The sequence below is a fragment of the Rhineura floridana genome, chromosome 12 (genome assembly GCF_030035675.1).
Source record: "Rhineura floridana isolate rRhiFlo1 chromosome 12, rRhiFlo1.hap2, whole genome shotgun sequence".
Classification (NCBI taxonomy): Eukaryota; Metazoa; Chordata; class Lepidosauria; order Squamata; family Rhineuridae; genus Rhineura; species Rhineura floridana.
The window spans coordinates 6,411,933-6,425,717 of record NC_084491.1 but is presented as its reverse complement, the minus strand read 5'-3'; the positions used below and the strand labels follow the sequence as shown (position 1 = coordinate 6,425,717).

The 13,785-nt window shown below is 44.7% G+C and overlaps 1 protein-coding gene across 1 annotated transcript in view; it reads left to right on the top strand.

Moving 5' to 3' along the window:
• Positions 1–13,785, top strand: part of PROM2 (prominin 2) — a 72,217-nt gene that overhangs the window by 39,451 nt on the left and 18,981 nt on the right. Inside the window, exons 12-15 of the mRNA XM_061592898.1 lie at positions 1,096–1,219; positions 9,581–9,672; positions 10,125–10,209; positions 11,102–11,248. Of these exons, the coding sequence (XP_061448882.1) occupies positions 1,096–1,219; positions 9,581–9,672; positions 10,125–10,209; positions 11,102–11,248 (448 nt within the window). The remainder of the gene's footprint in view (positions 1–1,095; positions 1,220–9,580; positions 9,673–10,124; positions 10,210–11,101; positions 11,249–13,785) is intronic.

The following is a 13,785-nucleotide window of genomic DNA, read 5'->3' as shown; positions in this document are numbered from 1 at the left end:
ACCCAATCCTGGCAAGGATTGTGGAGCAGCAGCCACCCTCCAGGCAACCCCCTCACCGCCAGCACAAGCTGGCGGTGCAACTTTATGTGGCAGTGTGGCACCATGGCACCACGCCAGTGCATTGTGCATGCCTGCTTAGCATCACCCAAAACGGCAGTGGGGACATCAACATTCCCCCTGTCATCTTGGATGATGGCAGGCAGGCAAAGTGTGCTAATCCACTGATGCGGTCAGGCCTGTTTAAGCTCTGCTGCTGCTACTGCCGCAACCATGGGGCCCTGAAAGTCTGACGCCCAAGGGCCCACTGCAGGCTAGTGCTGGCCCTGCCCCAGTTAATAAGAATCAGAAGTTTATTTCTTAAGTTTAAATCCCAGAAGGACCCCAGGGCTGTAAACAAAAACATTAAAAGTACTCTAAAATATATTAAAAACAAAAGACTTTAAAACATATCAAAACAAAACATCTTTAAAAACATATTAAAACTTTAAAAAACATATTAAAACAAAACATCTTAAAAACATCTTTTTTTAAAAAAACAGCTTTAAAAAAATCTTAAAAAGCAATTCGAACACAGATGCAGACTGGGACTTTTGCAAATTTTGTGGCACAGTTCTTCAATTCCCTTTTGGAGGAAGGGTGAGATATAAATGTAATTAATTAATTAACAACAACAACCAAATAATGTGCATGAAAATGTGTATTAGAGGGAAATGTGCATAACATGCATATATTAGTGAAAAATGCATCATTTTTTAGGGAATACTGCTTGCAAAAATGTGTATATCAAAACTGCATATGAAATGCATATATTAGGAGAAATGTGCCCTAAAATGTTGATGAATTTTCATGAGGGCTTAAAAACAGCAGCACAAAAATGGATGCAGAAATGTGAAGAACTGAGCTTGACTGGACAAATGAGAAATGGAGATAAACCAGATGGGCAAACTTCCCCATCCCTACTCATTCCACACCCTCCTCTCTGCCCATTTTAATAGGAAAGAGCGAAGGATGGGGATGGAGGCACCTGGGAGGTGGGGAGGTGGTGACACTGGCAGGAAGTTCTCCCTGACATGCTGCTTGTCCTTCCTGCTGCAGTGGTGTCGGTTTCAGCTTCCTCTTCTCCTGGCTACTGATTCTCTTGGTCATTGGCACATTCCTGGTTGGGGGAAACGTCCAGACTTTGGTCTGCAAGCACTGGGCCAATCAGGAGATCTACCAGGTGAGTTTGCGTGCATGGAACATCAGAAAGCATGCCTGCGACTTTCAGGGGAAAGGTAGCACCTTCACTGTTGGTGGGACTGAGCACTGGGCACTTCCACACAGCATCACAGTTATCAAAATGTTATCCCATATTTCCCCCCCCCTTGATTCAGATTTACGATTTCCATATGTGGTGGCAGGTTGTAGGTATCAAATTTTCCATGGAAATGTTAAACCCAAACTAAATGGGAAAATAATTTGAGGTGGCATTTTGATGAAGCCGACATTATGCTGATTGTGCACGAAACATGCCTGCATTAATGGCAGCGCCGAGTCCGCTGTCAGCTGCCGCGTGGAAGAGCAAGAGCCCACACTCAGTCAACTGGGTCTGATGTGTGCGTCCTGTGATCAGGATCTCCTGCTCTGCAAGGAGGATCGAAACCATCTCCAGCTCTGAACTCTTGATGCTGATTGGCACAAGCTCTCCAGGGTTTCCGTCAAGAGTCCTTTGCAGGAATTGAACTGGGGACCTTTCACCTCTAAAGCAGGTGCTTCAGTTTGGTCAGGGAAGTGGCATTGGGAGTGGGGCTTAACCATGTGCACCGAAGCCCCATCTAAATTCTCCTTCCCTGAAGCTTGAGGGCCGAGAAGTAAAATCTGATTAGTTGGATGGATCTCCCCTTCATGTAGGGTTGCCATATTGCCCGGATAGCCGGGTTTTACCCGGATTCTATGCATGCCACCCGGCGCCCAGCTAGCCCCTTACGTGGCCCGGATTCTCAGCTTTAATTTAAAAAAAAATTAAGTTTCTAGGTGGTCCGGTTCTCGAGATATACATAAAAACGTCAGCCACCCCCCCTCGACTGTTAAATCTTTCTTTAAACAGTACTGTACTATAGCACTTTGTAGCTTTAACCCCGCCCGTTCAGCATTGCAGCCAATCAGGGATTGCGTTTCAGTTTCATTGACCTCAGGCAGTGTCTAGAAAACAAAATGGTGGTTTCAAACCCCCCTCTCCGTTTATCTGAAAATCTCATAAATTGGGTAAGTATATACATTTCAGTTTTTTTTCCTCTTGTGTGCAGGAGTCAGAGCTTGGGCAGTGTTTTGAAAACCTTCCCAATACTTGCTTTTTGTAAAAGCAATGCTAATCCCATATGCCCAAAGTAAATCCCATTTAATTCAATAGGACTTACTTTGAGTAGACATGGTTATGAATGTGCTGAAAATCAATGGGACTTTGGAGTGAATGTAAAAAAGAATTATGTTTGTGTTCTAACTCTTTCTGTCTCCAGTCCAATTTTAAAGCAAGTAGGCAGGGCTTACTTAGGTATTACAGTTTTTATTCTGTAGGAAAGTAATACTGATTTTTTTAAAACTAATACTGATTTTTCTGCAATGACCAACTGGTTTGACAATAAACTATTATATGGGCTGTATGTATTTATACATCTGCTGTGTGTGCGTGTGCGTGTATGGAGTCTTTCCAACACCCCTGTGAGGTAGGGTTGGAAACCAATGCAGCTCACAACAAGAAATAAAGCCATTTAAAATCCAATGACCATAAAACAAGTATAAACAGTTGCAAAACAGCGTAAAGTGGCATGATTCGGAATTTTGGGTTGTGTGAATGAAGTTGCTTATCACTTGAGGTTGCAGTTCTGTCCCTGTTTGAGTAAGCCCCACTGAATATGCTGGGACTTGCTTCTGAATAAATAAACTTAGGATTGCACTATAAATATCTTTACAGTTTGTGTAAATAATAAATATATTTGATAGTCATGCTTATATACATATTTCTTCATTTATCATATTTTTGGTTTTTGGTTAGGAATCCTGACTGGTTGTGAGATGCTTAGTTTTTTGCCTTACTCATAGGAATCTTGTTGTGGTTGGTATGGTATACCATGGTTATATATATGGTATTGCCTTCTGTGTTTTTTTTTCCTATTTGCATTTCACTTATCTTTAACCTCACTCCGTTACAGCCATAGAAGCAACAGCAGCATATGCAAGATAATTAACTCCCATTAGTGATAAGAACAAGAATTTATAATTATTATTTCAATTAAAACAAGAGGCTTCTCAATACTTTGAAGAGGACCAGATATTTATTTTCTTTCTGAGCCCAGGACTGGGTCTTTCATGATGCCCAGGGAGCAGGAGAGTAGTCGATAAGACAGACATCCTGGCATTGGTAATCTAATTAGCAAGGTATGTGTGGGATTGTTGCACACTTCCAGGCCCAGTTTCATTTTGAGTATGGAGGTGGAACCTGTGTAGATGTGGTTGAGAAATTTTGAGTTAAGCAAAGCTCTGCTTTTATAAAACCTAAGAAACATACAGATACTTTGAATGTCTGAGTGCCTGCACCAGTGGAATACTGGAGGAACTTGTAAAACTTGCTGCAACAGTATTTAGAACTGAGCATGTGGTGTGAAAGACTCCTTTTCCTAACATTTTGGCTTGTTTTTCTCCACCCACCACATCTCTGAAATATATTGTATATGTTATGGTTAACCGTGCTGCTGCCCTGACTTACTTTATGTTTGTTGCTATTTTGTGTTTTTATTATGTTTTTATATTGATTGTGTATTTTTATTGTTTTTATTATATTTGTAAGCTGTGCTGAGCTCTGTTTTTAACAGCAAAAGGGCAGGATATAAATTCTCTTAATCAATCAATCAATACTCCATAGTGTTGGAAACTAGAGTCTAGGCATTTAAGGCTGAAAATGTTGCTTTAAAAAAAAAGATTTCTCACATCTTTCCCCAGTTTTTGGTGGTAATTCCAAGGCACAAAAACAAAACAACTGGACAATCCAAATATTAATATGCAAATATTTGCATAATATGCAAATAATATGCAAATAATTTGCATAATATGCAAATTAACCTGCCCGGATTTGTGGAACTGGAATATGGCAACCCTACCTTCATGGGGCATCACCCACCAGAAGGTTCATTTGCAAAAGCCTCATCGGAATGAATGTGTCTTTGCACCGCTCCCGTTTATTCCAGTGGGGGTTTGCAAAAGCACTTCATGTAGATTCTACCCCCTGTGTCCAATCTGCCTGCTGCTCACTCCGCTTTTTCTAACGCAGAGGTGGTGCCCTCCAGGCCTCTATTTCTGGCCCTCTGGCCTCTCGCCAGGCTGGTTTGCATCCTCCCGAGTGTTTCTGCCTGGCTGCAATGTGTCCTTGAACTCTGATAATATCTCTGGTCTGTCTGGATGGAGGAAAGAGAGGGGCATGTGTAGAAACTAGCCTACTGCACAAAGGTAAAATTGATGCACTTTGCTCTGCCCACTTTGTGTCTGGCCCTACCCACCACTGACATGTGGCCCTCAAAATGTTGCCCAACAGGGAATGTGGCCCTCCAGCTGGAAAAGGTTCCCAACCCATGTTTTAACGAATCAAAAAAGAATCTGTTGTCAGATTTGGCACGATATATGTTTCATTAAATGCATATTTGCATCAAATATGCAGGCCATTTTTGTTGTTGTTTAAGTGCATATAGTGTCAGCTGAAAGGCTGATAATTATCAGGATTGCCATAGACGGGGGGGGGATTTAACCCTCCCTTACTGTGATCCTGAGGAAAGTCTTTTCTCTGAAACAGGAATTTGCTTTGGGGGTGGGGAGTGAGAGTGGATTGCATTGGCACCAATGGGGTGTTTTACCCCAATATAAACACTATTCTTTGGATTGATGTAGGGGAGAAAAAGGTTAAATTTCTCCTCCACATACCTGTTTTATTAATAACCAGGCCCCACAGCTGATGCAACTTACATGCGGGGTGGCAGCAGGGAATGAAACCCTGCATGTCAGATGCATTTGTTTTTAATGTTTTTAATTGCTGTAAACCGCCCAGAGAGCTTTGGCTATGGGGCAGTATATAAATGCAATTAATAATAATAATAATAATAATAATAATTTAATGTCACATGTGGTTTAGCTCATATATTTCTTCATAGGGGTCACCATCTAACCAACCCTAACTCTCAATCTCCTCCCCCCAAATGTCTGGCTGTACGTCAACAGCAAAAATCACCAGGTTCCAAAGTCCTGCACAAGTCTTACTTATTTATGAAAATTGTTATCCTGCCATTCTCTTCTTCCTCAAAGGGCCCCAAGGAAGGCGGCTAACAATGAAATAAAATCTGATAAAAACCATATCCAATATCCAATCATTTAAATCACAGTTCTAAAAATGAAATGGATCACCCTCCCTCGCTGTGTGGTTTAGCGCTGTCACGGGGGGACGGGGGGATGGGACGTCCTGTCTCATGATCTGGTGGCTCAAGCATCCATGTGTACACATTTACCCAGTTGTGAAAGTAGAGTACACAGAGAGAAAATGTTTGATCTCCTTTTCTCATTAATGAAACGTTGTCCTTGTTTTTTCACTGATGTGACAAAATGACAGAAGCTTCAGTGCGGCTGGACAAGGAGGGGAGGCTGGAGCAAATTCCCCCTGGTAAAATGCATATTGCCCAGAGCACGTTTGCCTGTTGACCAGGGTTACTTGGAGGACTGGAGAAGGTGGCGTTTGGCTCTCCCAGTCGTAGCTAATTCTCTCCTGAAAGGGCCCCACATGCTCTGCATTAGTGGGCCTGGGAATCCCACACATAAATGTGCCGTTCCATCCACGGTGAGGTCAGGATTCCCATTTCCGCTGAGCAGAGAGTCCCACACAGCAGCAACCAGCTTCTCTCCACTCCTCCTCGCTTTGCATTTCTCTGCGTGTCCTCCAGGATAAAGGGTCTGCCACTCTATGCGGTACGATCCAATTAGGCAATCTCCTGGCCCTTTTCATTCATTCACCCTCGGGCACAACTGCCACACAGAGACTATGCCAATGAATTAATTAAATCTCATCAAATAACAATTAACACTTGATCTTCTCCATTTAGAATGAAAATACTTCATCACTGCAGTCTCCCTTCCAGCCAACTGCATGAAGAGGGAATGGAGGGGGGAGGCAAGGAGATGAGGGTGGCTTTTTTATGTATCGCTTACAAAATGAAGGAGAAATATTGGGTTACTGTCAGCTTGGCCAAAACGTACCCAGGCAGCTCAGCTCAGAAAATCATTTGTACCTGGAAAAGTGCTACAGAAGTGGTTAAAAATAGAAGAGAGTCCTGTGGCTCATGGAAGACTATAATTTATATCAGGGCAGGGTCCTTTTTTCAACCCAGGGGCCACATTCCTTTCTGGGCAAACTTCCAAGGGCCATATGACGCATATGAGGTAAAACTGGGCAGAGAGACAGTAGGCAAGTTTCTACACACATCCCCACACCCTCTGTATCTGCCATCCAGGCAACCAAGAGGCATGATCAGACTTCAAGGAGACATTCCAGCAATATATATTTCTTGTGACATGAGTGCTGTCACAAGAAAGCCCTGTGTATATGTTAGGGATGGGTGAGAATTTCAATTCAATTTATCAAATTCACAATTTCCAAAACAATATAAGAACCAAAACACAGCCACCCTTCAACATTCGCATTTATTAGCATTTGGGGATGCAGTTCGCCAACTAAACAACATTTACAAAAATGCATATATTAGGGGAAAGTGTGCATAATAATGAATGCATGAGTGAAAATGACATGCAAAAAGGTATGAAATGAAGAGAAACGGCTTGCAAAATGTGTATCTTTGTCAAAACTGCCTACAGAATTGTGTTTATTTGGAGAAATTCACACTAAAATGCTGGAGAATTTTTATGATGATTTTTTTAAAAAAAATTCACAGATTGCTGCAGAAATGTGGAGAACTGAATTTAACACTGGGAAAAATGAGAAATGGAGAGAACCAAGGCAGACAGATCTTTCCATCCCTAGTATGTGTGTGTGTGTAATTTCTTATATCACCTTGCTCTCCAAGGAACTCAAGGTGGTGTACATGGTTCTCCCCATCCCATTTTGTCCTCACAACAACTTTGTGATGTAGGTTAGATGGAGAGACATGACTGGTCAGCCAGTGAGTTTCATGGCTGAGTGGGAGATACAGAGGGATGGGAGTGTGTGTGTGTAGAAACTACCCTACTGCCACTTTGCCCAGTTTTACCTCTGGCCCTTGGAAGGGGGGATTTGAACCCTGACCTCCAAAGTCATACTCCAACACTTTAACACACATCCATGCACATATATATGGCATAAGCAAATGTCGTAGGGGAAATGACAGCAGGAGAACAGCCTCGGTGTGGACTTCTGCTTGAGAATGACTCCTTCACGGTTTGTGGCAAATTTCCCTGGGTCGGCCACAGCAAAGATGGAGACTCGATTCTGCGGTGGAAGACGCGTGCATCTGGCTCCCACCCAAAGGGCAAGAGGCACAAGTGCTACCCTGATAATTTGTCAGGGATGGGCCAGGCCTGTGGGTGGCTGCAACAGGAACTGGACCCGATGTTCTCCATGCTAGTGTTCTTGCAGCCAAGGGCTGGGAGAAGCAGAACATGGCCCTCTCTTGACCAAGAAAGGGCCCAAAGCCCATTCTCCCATTTCCACCAGACCTGGCCGATCCACAGGCCTCATACTGCTGGCCATTTCTGTTCCCTTGGGTTCCTGAAGAAGCCTCTGAGACATGAGCGCACCCAGATCGGGGTGGTTTGCTAATCTTGTTCTTAGCCCCAGGCCGCAATGTGCCTGGATCACCAGACACCCTTTCAGTGAGTCGCAAGTGAGCCCTGTCACAAAATGTTGCAGGGTGCATGCCAACCAGCCAGCCAGGCATGCCCTTTTCCATTATACTCTGTTGCATTCTCCCTCACCTCACCCCACACCCACCTCAATTATGACACTCAGTGTTCTGTTGTCACTGAGCATGCTCAGCCTTCACTGGGCTGTTTTTGGTCCTTCCCCCTCCTGCCTTGTGGCTTTTTTCCCCTAAAGATTTTTTTTGTCTTTTTTTTTTGTACTTCTGCAAACCATGGGGTTCTCCTGCTGCTACCTCCCTCTTAGTTTGATTTATTTAGTATTTATTTTAAAAGATTTCTTACCTGCTCTTTACCATAAAGTCTAAGGTTGCAATAATAAGAGATACAATTATAAAAACAGCTAAAACCACGACAATAGTAAAATAAGTAAAACCGTTCCAGAGGGAACAGAACAACATAGATGCAGCCAAAGAGGTGGGAGGGGGTGTCCCACAAAGCAACACAATCAGTAGCAGCCAGGGTAAAGAGGTGCATCTTCAGCATATGGTGAAAGGTGTGCAGTGAAGATGCTTGACACACCTTTGTGGGGAAGGAGTTCCATGTTTTAGGGGCTGCCACAGAGAAAGCCCTCTTCCCCGGGCTGCCATTTCCTGCATTTCTGAGGGCTCATCTACATGGGAGCATTTCTTCATAGGAAATACACTCCTTTTACCTTTGCTTTTCATTTGCATCTTCCACAGTTCCTGCTCAAAGGTTAGCTGCCAATCGCTTTTTCCCATTCACACAAGCAGGCATTCGTCTGGGGAGGATGAGTCTCGCTTCTTCGTTGTGGCCCTGCCCTCTAGTTATACATTTATACTCCTTCTGGTGCTAAGGTGACCGAGCATGCTCAGTCTATTCTTCAGTATATTCCTTTTTTAAAAAAACCAGAAGTGCTAATATCTGTGTTTTTCTTGGTAGGATACAGCTGAAATATAAATCTTTGTTTGAACAGTGTTACGCTTTTGCGCACAAGTTAGGGGAAAAAGAAAATATAGGCACTGTTTGCAGCAACATAAAAAAGGCCAGCAGAATTGAGGAGACCAACAAGTAGTTGTTTGTCAGCCTACAGGAAATAAAATGAATGAAGAGAGGCGGAGGGAGCGGGCATAGAGAGGGGAACAATGACACACCCACCTTAAAAGCATTGGAGCAAAGTATCTGCAAGCACTAGAGATATGGAGTGATGACTTTTTTCCTTCTCTTTTCGTATTATCAGTGGATTTGGATAGTATGGATTTACAGGGGGAAACAGCGTGATAGCTTCTGTTTGCCAGTAATGTCATGTGAACCAATCAAATTCAAAGATGTGAGTAACACCACACAGTACACCACTGTGTAGGTGAGCCCCCCTAAGTGTGGTGCAACTACCAAGAGGCCCCCTCTGCAGATCTTAACATCCCAGAAATCTGTAGAAATGGTGCTATTTCTGCTAAAAACAATCCAAACTTGGAGAATAATTTTGCTACTAGTGTCTAGGATTTTTCTTGGCTTCAGGTGCGGCTGTAGTTTCCTGATTCTCCTACGCACTTCCCATCAGAGAGCCACCTTTGCCTTCAGTTCCTCCCACTCTCTTGGGCCAGCAGAACTAGCTGGAATGGGATTTCTAAGGATCATCCCTGCACTGTTAGCTTAAATCAAAGTCAGATAATGTTTTCCTCCTCTTTCCAATCTGCAGTTCATTGACGCACCTGGCAACTTGCCTCCTTCCATGAATGTCAAGCAGCATCTTGGCCTGAAGAAGAACCTCAACGTGACAACTGCTTATCAGTGAGTGTACCTGCCATCAGGCTACTTGGGAGAGTTTGGACTCTGTCATTGATCCCGACCAAGCTGACTCCTCAAGAGCAAGGCCGGTTGCTCCATTGACCCTCAGGAGCTACAGTTAAGATTTCTATGCACAACACTGATCTGCCTTGCATTTTGTGTTTTCCCAGGCAGGATTTGTTTTTTCTTTTTCTTTTTGAAGAGATGCATTTGTTCTGTTTTCCCCCTTGGTGTATGTGTGTGTGGTGCTGAGAGGCGCCCTATAAACAGGACTGCCACATCTCCTGATGTGATGCGGTCTGCAAAAATGGTATCCGTGTTTTTAAAAAGTGAGGTGAGCAGCAGCTAAGAATTCGAGCTGAGCAGGGTGGAACTAAAGCAAGCCAGCAATATTGTGGGACGTTGCAAGCTGAGGGATGGATAGAAAGCAGGCTTGATTCCTCTCCTTTTTCCAGGCAATGTAAGCATGGGGCCGGCCTCTGGGAAGTTCTGCAGCTGGAAGACAATTACAGCCTTAATGAGCATCTCCATGTTGCCAAGGTGAGCAGGTTCCTCAGCTAATCTTGCAGCTCTTTGTCCCCCACTCTCAGTCACCCCATTTCACTAAGCTAGGGCTGGTTCTCTAAATAGAACCTCCATGTGGTCACAAACCTCCAGGGGACTGTAGCAGCTCTCATTTTTGACAGCTGCTACAAGCCGCCTCTTGGCTGGTCTTGTAGCTCTCCTGCTGCCCACCCGCCTGCTTTCTCATCCTGTGTTTTGCTCACACCTTCCTTCTCCCCCCCCCCCCGCCGTTGCACAGCCTCAACCCAGACTCTGCTTGAAGGGGAGGGAGAGAACTAGTGGGTGGGGCCAGCGCTCGGGGATGCCTCCCATGTGAACTGTCTGTAAGCCCCTATGATTCCTGGGGGTGCTTCCAGGCGACCTGTTTGTTGAGCAATCACCCTGGTTTGTTTTCAGGGAGATGAGATGGTGTTGCCTGTTGAATGCTCATTCACCCTGATTTGTGTGTGTGTGTAGAGGGGGAAGTTAGATAACGTTGCATCAAAGCAAGTGCTATCCCACGCTTTCCAGTGCATTTCCCAATCACTTCCCTTATCACAAAAAGTCCAATTTTGGAGCAGAAGTGGGTTTGTTGCACACAAGACCTCCCAATCAACTATAATTATGCGACCTGAATTTGTCGGTGTGTGACTGAATACCATCTGAAAATAGCAAAAGTCAGAAAGCTTCCCCTTGTGGATCTTCTAGGGAAAGTCCCTCTGCTGCTTTCTACCCTGACCTGGCCCCCAAGGTGAGTGCTTTGCTCCTTGGGGTAAGACTAGGAAGAACTGAGGCAGGGTACCTGTATTGTTCTGCTCTTCTAAATGTAAGTTGTCGTGCTTGTTTGTGCAAGAGTGACTTTCCTTCACCTTCCTGCCTTTTGCTCCAGTACACTGCAGAGTTTCAGAAGCGTCTCGACAATTTCAACATCCGCTTTGAAGACATCGTCCTCTTAAATGCAGAAGGGAAGCAGGACCTGGAGACCTTCAGAGACAGCAAGATTGGCCTGGTGGACTATGCAGGCTTCACAGCAGAGGTGAGAAGAAATGTTCGGGAAAGCCCATTCCTGACATTTGGGCAGATTCCTGCAGTAGAAGGCTTGTCATTGTCAGTCTCTTGGTTTTTCCCCGCCTTCAGTTGCTGAGAATTCACCCAAACTTTTTTAATATACAAGAACTGTGTGGTGAAGACACCACAGATTTTAGGGATTCTGACATTTGAAACTAGGAAGAAGCCTGTGTGGCCTGGAGAGCTATGTATGTCTTCAGAGCCATGGGTGTGCAACACTGGCCTCTGTGACTGGCTCAGAATTCAGTATCAGTTCTCCGGATTGGCTAGCACAGGCATATCGACCAAGAACTTGGCATTCTGCCTTTGCCTGGTCAGCAGAGCAGGCTGTACATCCAGCTATACTTCATGCTCCAGCTTCCGGTTCAAGGAGCAACATCAGGAACTGCAAGCTGAAGAATGCACCCCACAAGTCTACATCCAGACCTCTGTCGATTTCTGTGGATATGGCCTTTGGGGGGGAAGGGTGAATCCATGGCCTGAGAGCCAAATCTGGTTCACCAAGCCTCGAAACTGGATGCCTTTTCTCCCTCTGAGGAGGTACTGTTGCTAGAAAGTCTTAGCATTCAGGAGACAGGACGAGTAGGTAAACAGCACCAATAGTTGAGCTGTGTGTGTGTGAATCTTATCTGAAGTAACATACTTTTTTTCCTGGATATGATCAACGCTAAGACTCTAGGCTTAGGGAAAAAAGAAAGCTTGCTTATTACAGGAAAATCATACTTGAAATAAAAGAGTTCCCAGTTCTAACTAAGTATGTTGGAGCTCCAAAGACTTCGGGCTTATCCACATGGGAGCATTACTTCATACTAAAGACACTGTTTTTACCTTCGTTTTCTGTTTGCACCATCCACAGTAAGGGCTCAATGCGAGCTGCAAACAAGGTGTTTTCTATTCACACTGAGGGGAAGGATCAATCATGCCGTTTCCTAATGACGCCCTCTAATTTAACACTTCCACTCCCTCTGGTTACCTGGCAACCAAGCATGTAAGTTTCATTTAGAAAAAAGCAACCCAGAAGTGCAATTGTATGTATTTTCACTGATACAATACAGCTGAAATACAAATCTTTGTTTGAGCAGTGTTGTGCTTTTGCACACAAGTTTAGGGGGAAAAGAAAAATAAGGCACCGTTTGCAGCAACATAAAAAAGCTTGCAGAATGGAGGAGAGCAGTTGTTTGTCAGCCCACAGGACATGGAAGGGAGGAGGGAGGAGTGGGCATGGAGAGGGGAATGATTGTCACACCCACCTAAAAGCATCTGCAAGCACTAGAGATACGGGGTGAAGACTTTTTTCCTTCCCTTTTTGTATTATCAGAGGATTGGGTTAGTACGGATTTACAGGAGGGAAACTGTGTGATAGCTTCAGGGCTGGATTAAGCTGAGGGCCCCTAGGCTGATTGGTGTTTGGGGCCCTCTTCTCCCTACCTTTCAGCTTTGTTTCACGCAGGTTTGCCATCAATCAAGATGGCGGCTGAGGTTTCCTAAGGGTCTGAAGCCTCTGCCGCTATCTTGGTTGATGGCAGCAATGCGTGCGTGTAGCACGCATGCGTGCCATCAACTAAGATGGCGGCAGAGGCTTCAGCCCCTTAGGGAAACCTCAGCTGCCATCTTGATTGATGGCAAACCGCAAAAAACAGTGGAGAAGAAGGTAAGTGAAACGGGGATGGCGGGTGGTTCAGAAGCTCTTGTCCCGCAATAATATTTTTTAGCTTATGCACGGGCCCCCAAGAGCTCCGGGCCCCTAGGCTTCAGCCTACTAAGCCTAATGGATAATCCGGCCCTGGATAGCTTCTGTTTGCCAGTAACATCATGTGAACCATGCAAATTAAAAGGGGACGTAAGAAGCACCAAACAAACACTAGACCACCGTGTATATGAGCCCTTGGTCATTGATCTCTGGTACTGGTGAAGGAAAGATATCTCCTCTCCCAAAGCAAGAAAAGGCCTCCTAGCAATGGTGCCACAACAGGAGAAGAGGCAGCTTTGAAAGATAAGCAGATGGGCGTTTGGGGATTTTGTCACCTTTGCAGCACTGAGCTGGGAGGAGAAGCTGTTCTTGTCCTAGCTAAGTCTGGTAATGTGATGAGGAGGAAAACCACTTTCTCTGCTTTTCAGAGAGCAATCTGAGCAGGGCAAGTTGTTTTTTTCACCATTGCAGGGCTGGCTAGGAGCCAGAGAACAGGAAGCTCTCCTCCCAGCACAGCACTGCAACGGAGAAGGCCAAACCTCTTTCCCCACTGCTACACTAATTGGCAGAAGAGTGGGGCTGTCTGAATGTGTGTGTGTGATCTGTATGCGTGCTGTGTTTATGCTGAGTGTGTGTGCATGTCCGAGTAAGTGTGTTTTGGTCATGCACGCTTTGTCCATACCCACCACTGGCATGCAGCCCTCGGAAGCCTGGCTGTCAATGTGGCCCACGGGCCAGAAAATATTAAATATCCCTGTTTTAAATGTTCTTAGCTTTTCCACATGATTTTTTTTAAAAAAATTAGCAATAATATT